Source organism: Artemia sp. Qi Xiang Cuo, chromosome 14, assembly GCF_049724085.1.
Source record: "Artemia sp. Qi Xiang Cuo chromosome 14, ASM4972408v1, whole genome shotgun sequence".
Lineage (NCBI taxonomy): Eukaryota > Metazoa > Arthropoda > Branchiopoda > Anostraca > Artemiidae > Artemia > Artemia sp. Qi Xiang Cuo.
The window spans coordinates 25101803-25115855 of NC_142807.1; the positions used below are offsets into that span (position 1 = coordinate 25101803).

Consider the following 14053-nt stretch of genomic DNA (forward strand, 5'->3'; position numbering starts at 1 on the left):
GTTCTAACAGAATATAAAATACTAGGTGCAAAATACCAAATACTTGATTAAAGACACTAAATTTCTAACAACATCCCAAACAGTTATTATAGCATACAAAAAATTCAAACTTATTCCAAAAATAATTCTTACAAAGCAGAAACAATTCTTGCAAAATACAAAAAAGTGTAAGAAAATCGAAAATAGTTCTTAAACAACAAAAACTATTCTTAAAAATAGAAAAAATCCTTTACATAAATCCAAAATAGTTTTAACAGAATTAAAAATAGCTTCAGCAAAATATGAAATAAGTGAAAAAAAGCAAGGAAATTACAACAACCAAGATAGTATTTCTCACATAATACAAAAAAGTCCAAAATATTTCCAAAATTTTCCTTAAAAAACAAAATCAGGCTTATGAAATAAAAAAATACTTTAGTAGCCTCCAAAATAGTAATAGCAGAATAAAAATATTTTTTGCAAAACTTTAAATACCTGTTACAAAACAAAAACATTTCTTAAAACATCAAAAATAGTTCTAACCGAATATAAAAAGTTCAAACAAAATCAAAATTGTTCTTACGAAACATAAATAATTCTTAAAAAATGTAAAAAGTTCTAATAAATCCAAATTAGTTCTTACAAAACAAAAATTATTCGTAGTAAATACAAAAACACTTTACGCAAATCCACAATAGTTCTAACAGAATAAAAAAATACTTGGTGTTAAATACCAAATACTTGCTTCAAGACACTAAATTTCTAACAACATCCCAAATAGTTATTATATCATACAAAAAATTCAAACATATTCCAAAAATAATTCTTACAAAGCAGAAACAATTCTTGCAAAATACAAAAATTTGTAAGAAAATCAAAAATATTTCTTAAACAACAAAAACTATTCTTAAAAATAGAAAAAATCCTTTACACAAATCCAAAATAGTTCTAACAGAGTTAAGAATATCTTCTGCAAAATATGAAATACATGTCACAAAGCACGGAAATTCTAACAACACCGAAATTAGTTCTTACAGGATACAAAAAGTTCAAACAAAATACGAAAATAGTTCTTAAAAAACAAATATTATTCTTACGAAATACAATAATATTTTAGACAAATCCAAAATAGTACTAACAGAATAAAAAATAGTTGTTGCAAAATTCGAAATACTTGTTACAAAACAAAAAGATTTCTAACAACATCAAAAATAATTCTTACAGAATATAAAAAGTTCAAACAAAATCTAAATTGTTCTTACGAAACAGAAATAATTCTTAAAAATATAAAAAGTTGTAAGAAATCCAAATTATTTCTTACAAAACAATAAATTATTATTAAAAGACAAAAAATAGTTAACACAAATCCAAAATAGTTCTAACAGAATAAAAAATACTTGGTGCAAAGTACAAAATAATTGCTTCAAAACATTTAATTTCTAACAACATCCCCAATAGTTCCTATAGCATACAAAAATTCAAAAATATTCCAAAAATAATTCTTACAAAACAGAAACAATTCTTGCAAAATACGAAAAAGTTGTAAGAAAATCCAAAATAGTTCTTAAACAACTAAAATTATTAAAAGTTATTACACAATAAAAAATATATACTTAAAAATATTATAAACGTGAAACAACCCGCGAAAATTATAACTACATAGAAAAGAATTAGCACATAATACAAAATTCGAAAATGGTTTTTAAATAACAACACTAACTCTAAAAAAAAACGAACCCAATATACGCAAAACCCAGATAGTTTTAAGAAAATAAAAGTTTTTGGCGGCAAAATACAAAATACTTGTTAAAAAATACAAAAAATTCTAACCACAATCAAAATATTTCTCACATAAAACAGTAATTTAAAAATAAATCAAATATAGCTCTAATATAATAAAAAAAATAGCTACTGCAAAATACAGAATACTAGTTGCTGTAAAACAAAATATTTTTTTTTGTGACACAACACCAAAATTATAACAACATTAATATAGTTCTTACAGAATAAAAAATACTTGTTGTAAAATACCAAATACTTGCTTCAAGACACTAAATTTCTAACAACATCCCAAATAGTTTTTATAGCATACAAAAAATTCAAACTTATTCCAATAATAATTCTTAAAAAGCAGAAACAATTCTTGCAAAATACAAAAAGTTGTAAGAAAGTCGAAAATAGTTCTTAAACAACAAAAACTATTCTTGAAAATAGAAAAAATCCTTTACACAAATCAAAAATGGTTCTAACAGAATTAAAAATAGCTTCTGAAAAATATTAAATACTTGTAACAAAGTACTAAAATTCTAACAACACCGAAAGTAGTTCTTACATAATACAAAAAGTTCAAACAAAATCCAAAAATATTTCTTAAAAAACAAAAATCATTCTTACGAAATACAAATTTTTTTTAGACAAACCCAAAATAGTACTAACAGAATAAAAAATAGTAGTTGCAAAATTCGATATACTTATTACAAAACAAAATGATTTCTAACAACATAAAAAATAGTTCTTACAGAATATAAAAAGTTCAAACGAAATCTAAATTGTTCTTACGAAACAGAAATAATTCTTAAAAAATATAAAAAGTTCTAATAAATCCAAAATAGTTCTTACAAAACAAAAAATTATTCGTAGTAAATACAAAAAATACTTTACACAAATCCACAATAGTTTTAACAGAATAAAAAATACTTGGTACAAAATACCAAATACTTGCTCCAAGACACTAAATTTCTAACAACGTCCCAGAACAGGGTGTCTCAAAAAAATGTACTCATACTTAGAATAACGTGAAATCCTTTATTTATTAACATACAGTGAAATGAAATAGCTTCAAATATAGAAGACAAATGTGATTAAGGAATTATGTTCGCAAATGTTCGAATTGATGGCCATTATTGTCCAGACAACGCGGATAAAGCGCACCAAGGGATTCGCAAACATCACGAAACAGGTCATTAGGAATATTGCGACATTGTCTTTCAATTTCCATTTTCAAAGCTTCATTTGTTCTTGGTTTTGTGCGATAAACTTCGTCTTTGAGATATCCTCACAGAAAGAAGTCCAAGGGCGTGAGGGCCACCTTCTTGCTGAAAGTAAATTTTGCCGTCATCACCAGACATCTCAGGAATTTGTAGACCAACAAACTCCTGAAGCAAGTTAAGGTAGCTCTCATTAGTAACCGCTCCAGTAATAAAAAATGGCCCTATGATGCCCAGTGCAGATATCCCACACCACACTGTTACTCCTGGCAAGTTGAAATGGTCTTTAAGAGTTACATGAGGATTTACAGGAGCCCAGTACGTGCAATTATGGGGATTAATGATGCCATTTAATTTAAAGGTTGCCTCATAACTCCAAACAATTTTGTGTGGAAACTCTGCACATTTCGCCAGGTACCATTCACAGAATTCAACTCACCGGTCAGGATCGTCTTCGTTTAGGGCATAAATTGGTGTTGGAATGTGGCATTTCCAGCGCAGACGCTTGAACAGTGTCCTTAATCACATTAATGAATCACGTCTTAATGAACATGATTCCTAATCATATTTGTCTTCTATATTTGAAGCTATTCCATTTTGCTGTATATTCATAAACAAAGGATTTCTCGCTATTCTAAGTGTGAGTACATTTTTTTTAAACACCCTGTAGTTATTATAGCATACAAAAATTCAAACATATTCCAAAAATAATTCTTACAAAGCAGAAACAATTCTTGCGAAATACAAAAAGTTGTAAGAAAATCGAAAATACTTCTTAAACAACCAAGACTATTCTTAAAAATAGAAAAAATCCTTTACACAAATCCAAAATAGTTCTAATAGAATTAAGAATAGCTTCTGCAAAATATGAAATACTTGTCACAAAGCACGAAAATTCTAACAACACCGAAAGTAGTTCTTACAGGATACAAAAAGTTCAAACAAAATCCGAAAATAGTTCTTAAAAAACAAAAATTGTTCTTACGAAATACAACAATATTTTAGACAAATCCAAAATAGTACTAACAGAATAAAAAATAGTTGTTGCAAAATTCGAAATACATGTTACAAAACAAAAAGATTTCTAACAACATCAAAAATAGTTCTTACAGAATATAAAAAGTTCAAACAAAATCTAAATTTTTCTTACGAAACCGAAATAATTATTAAAAAGTTAAAAAATTTCTAAGAAATCCAAAATATTTCTTACAAAACAATAAATTATTCTTAAAAAATACAAAAATACTTACCACAAATCCAAAATAGTTCTAACAGAGTAAAAAATACTTGTCGATTAAAATATTGAAATCAAGAAAATATAAAATTAAAGATGAAAAGATATTGAAATAGATCAAATATTTTGCTAAAACTAAGGAGTGATGTTAAAACTTAACTGTCATCTAAAATGCAAAGAGGGGGTTGCCCTCTTTTTAGAAGGTAATCTCTGTATGTTTTAAAAGTTTTAATTTTACAGGGGGAAATATATAAAACCATTTCCAAATGACCCCCCAACTATAATAAACTAGGTACTGTCAATGACCTGCCATAGATTGCTACGAGGACAGCTGCATAATAAATTCTGGAACTGATGTAATTTGGAACTGGTTTGGTGGAATCGGAACGGTGATATCAGGGAGCAGAAGTGGCGCAACCGAAACTAAGAGGACCAGAATCACTGAAACTGGGATTGGGACTGGAACCTGGGTTGGTGCCAGCAGATTCAGAACTGGAATCACTTTAAGTGGAGCCAAAAGCGGGGAAGTGGATTCGGGTATCATTTTATTACAAAAAATATTTTAAAATACCGTGGGGAGTGTAACATGATTGGTTGTAAAAACACAAAGCAATGGACTTAACAACTAATAACATGGGAATTCCTATACATGCAAGCAAATAACAAGGGAATTCCTATACACGCAAGCAAATAACTTGGGAATTCCTATACATGCAAGCAAATAACAAGGGAATTCCTATACACGCAAGCAAATAACATGGGAATTCCTATACACCCAAGCAAATAACATAGGAATTCCTATACATGCAAGCAAATAACATAGGAATTCCTATACATGCAAACAAATAACATGGGAATTCCTATACATGCAAGCAAATAACAAGGGAATTCCTAATCATGCAGGCAAATAACATGGGAATTCCTATACACGCAAGCAAATAACATGAGAATTCCTATACATGCAAGCAAATAACATGGGAATTACTATACACGCAAGCAAATAACATGGGAATTCCTATACATGCAAGCAAATAACATGGGAATATCTATACCTGCAAGCAAATAACATGGGAATTCCTATACATGCAAGCAAATAACATAACCATTTCTTTTATTCAAATCCCAACCGCAAATCAAGTTATCGTATATTGAACAACCTCTGATTGGCTCATAAAAAATGCTCACGTCAAACGATACATTCATTGTGCAATTCTTATCAAAAACAAAAAAGCTTTATACCCCTTTTTTCCAATGAGAGTTAGCTTTAGCAACGACACGCTCCTAACAAACTATTCTTGACTAAAGGCAATTGTCCGAAAAATCAATCACACTAGGACCGGTATTGCGTTATCGTTCCTCTTTGAAAGATGTATTGACCTCTAGATTAGAATTACCTACCAGAAAAACCGGAAGGTCATTGTAATAGGCAAATGACCCTGGTAACCCAATTACTTGAGAACCTCCAAACATATCCATGCCTCAGGCGTAGGTTTGCGTGTAGGTTTTCAAGTGCCTATGGCCTTACTACTCGCATTACGCCATAAAAGAAGCAAAAAAACTATAAAAAGCATTAAAATTCAATTAATTGAGTACTTAATCCCCGATGAACGCTCCAACAATTGCTTAAAAAATTAGTAATGAAGAAAGGAAAAAACAAATAAAAGAAAGGGCATCCTTTGTCTTAAAAGTATATATATTTCCCACAGCAAAACCAACAGCATTACATCACTAATATACCTGGATTACATGTTTCCAGTTAGAGACCTGGTTACAGACCCCACATCGAAAAGCAGGAATATTTTTTCCTGATACGGGCTGCTTAGGAGTGAGTGCCCAGGTTAGGTCACGACCAACCAAACTCGCCGCTAAAGGTTGTCCGTCATAATGCTCATTCCTTATATGCTGTAATACTTCTTCTCTTGAAATGTTTCTAAAAATAAAATACGTATAGTCCCCACACCATATTAGTCACGAAACAGCACTAACTTAAGAAATATTTAAGCTAATTGGCAACATATAAAGCTGGGTATACAGATTCAAAAAATCTATGTAATGAAGTTCATTTTTTCATTTATGTTCTATCAGCGACTTACCTCACTAAATGTGGATTGGGGTATCCGATAGCCATTACAAAGGGAAAGAAAGAGAAACCACTGGATATGACCCTTTCCTGGGTATGGCGTTTTATTCACTCACATTATGCAGCCATTGTGTACGATTACTAAACTTTTTTTTCCGCTTAACACCTTTTTAAGCACATTGTTTTGTATGCAAGTAGGATAAGGGTCAAGAATATTTGGGGTTTCGACCCCATGCAAAACAAAAAGCTACACCATTCTTAAGTGTTTCACTAAACCATCATTTACCCCCCCCCCCCCCGAGCTGCTGAAAACTATACCAACACCCTTGAATACACATGGAATTATATATTTAACTTGGCTTTATTATGTTTTGGTTTTAAAACGTTTTTCGATGACAGGAATAAGCTGTATAAAAAAAACATGAAAATCGGCTTAATTTAAATTTCAAACGCATATGTCTAAAAATTACCGCAGTTATATCATGCAGTATGTATACAAAAAGAGCAACTCTTTGTGGACAACAACTTCAGAACAACTCAATGTTTTTGATATAATTTATATCAGCCAAACAATCAAATGTGGCATGTCTTGTTGTTTCGTTGCCTTGTGGCATTGCGATATAAAGTTGAAGACATTACATTTATCAGATAGACAACCTTATTTATTCTGCTTTGTTGTTTTGTTGCCAGGTTGCATGGTGATAGTTATATTAATTAACATCATTAGATGTGAGTTTTTTAAGTTTGTATTTTGTTTGTTTCTTTTTTTTCTTTCGGTTGATCAAGGCTTTCGGAACTCAAACCGAAATATTCGGGCTTTATTATTAGTAGTGAGGGAAAAAAATTATTATTCCACTATCTTACTGAAATGTCATGCTCGTTTTTTTTTACTTTCGCTTCGTTTTCATCGTAATAATAACAATACCACTTATATAACTTAGGTTCTAAGTTGAAGCAAAGAAGAAAAAGTCATGCCAAGAAATTTCGATTGTGGCTAAAAATAAGAATCAGGAAGACATTTGCCGAAGGGTTTGCTGTAGGTAGCCTCAGATCAAATGATAAGGAAGGGTTAGTTGAAACATAGGGGCCGTTTTTTCACTCATCAATGTGCTAACATTTTACATCTTTTGTAAGAAAACACTTAAAAGTGAAATCTTTGAACTAAGATCTTTGGTCGTTTTTATTCAAACGTCTTTCATCATTCTGCTCTGATCAACGGTCTGAGAACAATGATGAGTAGATCATCAAAGTTTTCTCATCATTGTTCTATATGGCAGAAAGACGGCGTCCTCCACACTTTTTGCTAACATCAGGGAGGTGTAAGATCTTAGAACAAAGATGAGTTTAAAGAACAGAAATCTTTGCAGAAATATGTGAGATCTTAGATGTAAGATCTTAGTGCAAAAGAACGGCCCCACAGTGAAAAACACCATCAACAGATGAAACATCTCCCAAAATTGCTTTGAAGAAATGAATCAAGCAAAAGTAAAATATTGAAAGAAACTTGTCAAAAAGGAACTTTAAGAATTTGGTAATGATCTTAAGACACTTCTAATTTGGTGGAAATAGACGAAACACCGAAACTTTAACGGTATATATTTACAATGTAAAAAGCTTGATCACTATATCAACACGAAAAGCCCGGACGTTCTAAAATAAGGCAAAGATCCTTTAAGTAAGACAAATCTAGAAAAACGAAGACGTGTACTTGGATATATGTATGCATTGCAAAAACTTCGTTTATTTGAGGGGGATGTCGACAAGGGCGGATCTAGAGCAATTTTCTTTTTTTGGGGGGTGGGGGAGGGCAATGTGACAAGGGCGGAAATAATTGACCAAATCGACAAATTTATTTAAAAAAAGAGTGAAAAACAGAAAAAAAACACGGAATGAGGGCGCCAAGAAAAATATGGGGGGGGGGGGGGAAGCCCGACCCTCTGAATCTGCACTAGAAAGCCGAACACAAAATAGCAAAGCCATTTTTTAAGTATTTTTGTTTCATTCGGTTCGAATTTTGGTAGTTGTTTTTTTTTTTAGGGAAGGTGTGCCCACATCATCTCGCATTCAGTAGAAAAGAGAGATGGCGTAAACATGAGTAGAGCTAGAAATCTGGTATATTTTTGGAAAGTAATATTGACAGAAAATCTGTTCTTATATGCCTTTAAGCCGTAACTTAATGCGCAATGCAGCTACAAATTCTTAGTAATGCTAAAAAAAAAGAAGTAACTTTAAAAAAATTCAAGAAAAAAAAAGGGGTCTAAGTCGGAGACATCAAAGAATTGTGTCGTACGGTCGTATTTATTTCCAAAAATTAGGAAATGAACATGGATGCAATAAGTATATGTTCCAAAATTTGTCCGCAATGAGGAATTTTTCAAAGTAAAGTTCACTTTTTAGAAAAGAATATAGTCAATTCAACACTAAGATACTGCATTGTTTCGGTGTTTCATTTATTGGATTGGAAAATAAACGTCTTGTACAAAATTTCTCGGCCGCATTGACAGCCATAATCATTCCATACATAGGTTTGCGCAGGATATACTAGTATGTAATATCTGTTATACTGTTGAAACCAGCCTTGTGATTTTCAATCCTTCTTTCAACCAGACGCATAGAAAAACGTGTCTAATTTGAAATACAACTCTCCTTTCAGCAATATAATTTTATTAACTCCCATGAATACCTTAGGTCATGATTACGTGAAACCTACTGGGAAAACCAGTTCCTTATGAATATAAAGAACTTGTGATAGCTTTACTTCTATATTTTCCGAATAACATTAGGTTTTCCCAATAACATTAGGCCTGCCGGACGACAGTCATAAGAAAAAGAAAATCGTATACTCTCTTGTGAGGATTGGAAACCACCTTAATCAGGCTGTACAATGGAGAAATACTCGCTTGAGGTGCCCGCAGAATAAAGTCATATATGTTTTTTAGGTGAGTGATTGGCTGGGAGTTACCGACACTAATAGTTATATAGATTTAAATCTGCTATAATTTATAGAATTCTCGAAGGACAGCAGAAAAGGTAACAAGGAAACCTTGTTAAAGAAGGTAGGTAGCATTTTAACCCACCCTTCGAAAGTATTTCCATTAACCAAACTAATCTAGAGCATGTACAAGCATGCAATACTACAATTTAAAGGCAACATGAAACAAAGAGATTAGTAGCGTCCATGCAGTATTACAATACCATAACCAATTGCTATATTAATACAGTCCTACCCGGACAACAGACTGCCAGTTCGAGCCTTTTCCACATATGCCACAGAAAAACTTCTCTATTCGGGTGTGTCTTGCCATGTGTGCAATAACCATTCTTTTATCTTTGTGTCTAAATAAAAGGATTATTACTAAAGTCTAAGGATTGCCAAGCAAATATCTATTTCAAACACGATCTACGTCTACTGACAGTAGCAACGTTCAAGAGAAGCTATCATAATTAGTTGTATCATTATGTTGGGAATAATAGGACGTAGAGATAGGAAAACTGTTAATTTATTTTTGGCCCTTCATATCTGACGTTAAGTTATTGAATAATGTTCTAATATGGGTATCATACGTTCAAGGTGGACCACATTGGCGGTACCATATCTTATGGCTCAATATCGTATGCACCATATCTCATGTTCCGTTTTCCCATAAATCCAGATAAGATTGTTGCTGACAATGAGTCAAATTCTAAAGAGCCGTTTACATTCTGAAACCTTATTTGACTCTCTTATCATAATTTTCCAATTCCGCTAGCATATAATTTAGATCTAGGCTATGCACGTCCTTTTTGTTAAGTCATAGATTACTTTTATATTTCGCAACCAATCCATTGGTAATTTAGCTGATTGCTGTTGAATTTCAGCGAAAAAAGAGTTGCCAAAGAAGACTTTTGTCGAATTTCGAGCGTGATATTCAAAACTTGAAACATCGAACAAAACTTAGAAAATATAGAGTGAGCGATAATTATGGACTACTTTTGTGTTTGACAATTTTATGCTTTATTTTCACACATTTTTTGCCTCTTTAAACGTTGTTTCAAACCTGTGTTTGCGTGACAAACGAATCTTTGTTTGTCAAGATTTCATCCGAAGTCTTCATTTCTCGGTTGTGACTTGAGATTTGAACATTAAGATTTGAAGCGTAAAAATATGCTCATTCGGCATTAAATATCTGTAGCCTTTGCTTTGCTGAGGATATATATATATATATATATATATATATATATATATATATATATATATATATATATATATATATATATATATATAAGTAGAAGGGCCTTATTGACTCGTGTCACCCACCCCTGCTGCCATCTACAATTTAGTTTAATGTTGACGGGACATAATTTATTCAAGGATTATCGATCGAGTCTAAAGTGGGTGTGTCAAGGTCAATCGATCTGTTGTTGTTTGGCCACGTGCGAATGACATGAAGGGTGATTTACATAATCGCTGGGGGAATTATTGATTCACGGGCGTGGGGATGACGGGACATAATTTATTCAAGGATTATCGATCGAGTCTAATGTGGGTGTGTCAAGGTCAATCGATCTGTTGTTGTTGTTGTTTGGTCACGTGCGAATGACATGAGGGGTGATTTACATAATCGATGGGGGAATTATTGATTCACAAGCATAGCACCTGTGAACTTGATTTAGATAATCGCTAGGGGAAATTATTGATTCACGAAGGGGAGAATTAGGAAACATTAAGGCTTCTTTAATCTTAGGTCTGAGGAAGGGGGAATTAAGAAACAAACATGGCTTCATTGTTGTTTTGTTAGCTTTACCTGATAAATAGCACAGTTTAAAGTTATTTACATAATCGCTAGGGGAAATTATTGATTCACGAAGGGGAGAATTAAGAAACATTAAGGCTTCTTTAATCTTAGGTCTGAGGGATAAACGTTCTTTAGGTCAGAGAGAAAAATTAATATTCTATTTTTAAAAAGGGCTTCATTGATCTTTAGTGTCAGGAATCATAATTGACATCACATGTTATCTTGGAATTATGCGGGAGTCTAAAGAGATAGAAATTCTATTTTTAAATACGGCTTCACGGAGCTTTAAGTCGGAGAGATAAATTGATATTCTAACGAAACCCTAATAGTTTAGCTAGGAAAATTTATGAGATGAAGAGATTAACGTAGGAAAGGGTTTCCTAGAAATTTGAAATGCGTTAGCGCACAGATGCCATACAAAAGGAACACGCTGAAATTACGTTTATGGATTATTTGGGTGAAACCGTTTTATCTATTTTATGGGATTATTTTGGCGAAACAGTTTGAGCCATTTGAAAGAAGATTTTAAGAAAGGTTTTAGAAGAGAATTTGAGGGTGAAACTCTGTGGTCGTTATAATACACAAGTTCCATTTGAACAGTGTTGTGAGGTCCCCTACCCCAACCCCAAAGGGTTCCAATCCCCCACCCCAACCCCGAAGGAAGCCCCCCGGTACTCAAAGGTCCCCCAAGCTCCCAAAGAGCCCCAGCCCCCCAAACGCCCTTCTCAGACCCTCAAAGGCCCTCCTCTGGTCCTCAAAGGGCCCCCGGACCCCCAAAGGGCCCCCGGACCACAGAGGCCCTCCCCCGGTCCTCAATGGTCCCCCGGGCTTCCAAAGAGCCACCGGTGCCCCCACAGGCCCACCAAGACCCCCACCGGCCATCCCCTGGCTCCCAACCTGACCATCTAGCGCCCACCGGTCGGACTTGGTCCAAAAGGAGCAACAAGGGCCACCATGGTTCCCCAAGCTTCCATCTCGCCCCAGCTCCCCAACCGCTCTCCACCGACCCTCAGATGCCATCCCCGGGCCCCCCCCAAAGGCCCCTCGAGCCCCCAAAGGACCAACGGGTCCCAAAGGCCCTCCACCGGTCCCCCAATGGCCTCCCGGCCCCCCCAGGCCCTCCCTGTGCCCCCCCCCGTGCACCCGTCTTTCGTTGATGTGTGTTGTCTGAAACCTATGATTTGGGATGTGTAGTTTGATACTTCAGGCTTTTCTGAGCAAAGGTTTCCTAGTATTTCATAGGTGAATGTTGTCTGAAACCAATAGTTTGGGATGTGTAGTTTGCTATTTTTGACTTTTCTGAGCTAGGTTTCTTAGTCTTTCATTGGTGTATGTTGACTGACACCGATGATTTGGGTTATGTAGTTTGCTATTTTTGAATTTTCTGGGCTGGATTTCTTAGTCTTTCATAGGTGTGTGTTGTCTGAAACCTAGGATTTGGGATGGGTGGATTGCTACTTTTGACTTTTCTGAGCTGGATTTCTTAGCCATTCTTAGGTGTGTGTTGTCTGAAAACTATAGTTTGGGATGACTAGTTTGCTATTTTTGACCTTTCTGAGCTAGGTTTCTTAGCCGTTCATAGGTGAGTGTTGTCTGAAACCTAGGATTTGGGATATGTAATTTTCTATTTCCGACTTTTCATCACCAGATTTCTTAGTCTTTCGTAGGTGTGTGGTGTCTGAAACCTATGATTTAGGATGTGTGGGTTGCTATTTTCTGACATTTCTGAGCTGGATTTCTTAGCCATTCGTAGGTGTGTGTTGACTGAAACCTACGATTTGGGATGGTTAATTTTCTATTTTTGACTTTTCTGAGCTGGATTTCTTAACCATTCGTAGGTGTGCGTTGACTGAAGCCTATGATTTGGGGGGTGTAGTTTGCTTTTTGGACTTTTCAGAGCTAGGATTCTTAGTCACTCATAGGTGTTTGTTGTCTGAAACTTCGAGTTTGGGATGAGTAGTTGGCTATTTCAGACTTTTCTGAGCTAAGGTTTCTTAGTATTTAGTAGGTGAATGATGTCTGAAACAAATAGTTTGGGATGTGTAATTTACTATTTCGGGGTTTTCAGAGTTGGATTTCTTAGTCTTTCATAGGCGTGTGGTGTCTGAAACCTATGATTTGGGATGTGTAATTTGCTATTTTCGACTTTTCTGAGCTAGGTTTCTTAGACTTTCATAGGTTTGTATTGTCAGAACATTATGATTTGGGATGTGTAGTTTGCTATTTCAGGCTTTTCTGAGCTAAGGTTTTCTAGTATTTCGTAGGTGAATGTTGTCTGAAACCAATAGTTTGGGATGAGTAGTTTGCTATTTTGACTTTTCTGAGCTAGTTTTCTTAGTCTTTCGATGGTGTGTGGTGTCAGAACACTGTTCGGTGCAATATGGGTTGCTAGATTGGTGACTTGTCTGAGCTTAATTTCTGTGTCTTTCTGTGGAGAGTGTTGTCAGAAAACTTTTAGTTTGACTGGTTTGTTTAATACTTTTGTCTAGTCTTAGCTGGAGTTATTTGCATTTCATAGGTGTTTGTTGTCTGAAACCTATAGTTTGGGTTGACTAGTTTGCTATTTTTGACTTTTCTGAGCTAGGTTTCTTAGCCTTTCATAGGTGAGTGTTGTCTGAAACCTATGATTTGGGATATGTAATTTGCTATTTTTGACATTTCATAACCGGATTTTTTAGTCTTTCATAGGTTTGTGGTGTCTGAAACCTATGATTTGGGGTGAGTGGGTTGCTATAGTTTGACTTTTATGAGCAGGATTTCTTAGCCATTCGTAGGTGTGTGTTGACTGAAACATATGATTTGGGATGGTTAATTTGCTATTTTTGACTTTTCTGAGCTAGATTTCTTAGCCTTTCATAGGTGTGTCCTTTCAGAAAAATATGATTTGGGAGGTATAGTTTGCTTTTTGGACTTTTCATAGCTAGGATTCTTAGTCACTCATAGGTGTTTGTTGTCTGAAACTTCGAGTTTGGGATGAGTACTTGGCTATTTCATACTT

General features: G+C 34.2%; 1 protein-coding gene across 3 annotated transcripts in view; it reads right to left on the reverse strand.

Moving 5' to 3' along the window:
• LOC148944301 (uncharacterized) overlaps positions 1-14053 on the reverse strand; it is a 149441-nt gene that overhangs the window by 40259 nt on the left and 95129 nt on the right. For 2 of the 3 annotated variants that reach the window (XM_089099777.1, XM_089099779.1), the window contains one exon: positions 5938-6130. In XM_089099777.1, the coding sequence (XP_088955903.1) occupies positions 5938-6130 (193 nt within the window). Of the gene's footprint in view, positions 1-5937; positions 6131-9507; positions 9617-14053 lie in introns of all 3 variants that reach the window. The other variant, XM_089099778.1, reaches the window with a different exon arrangement.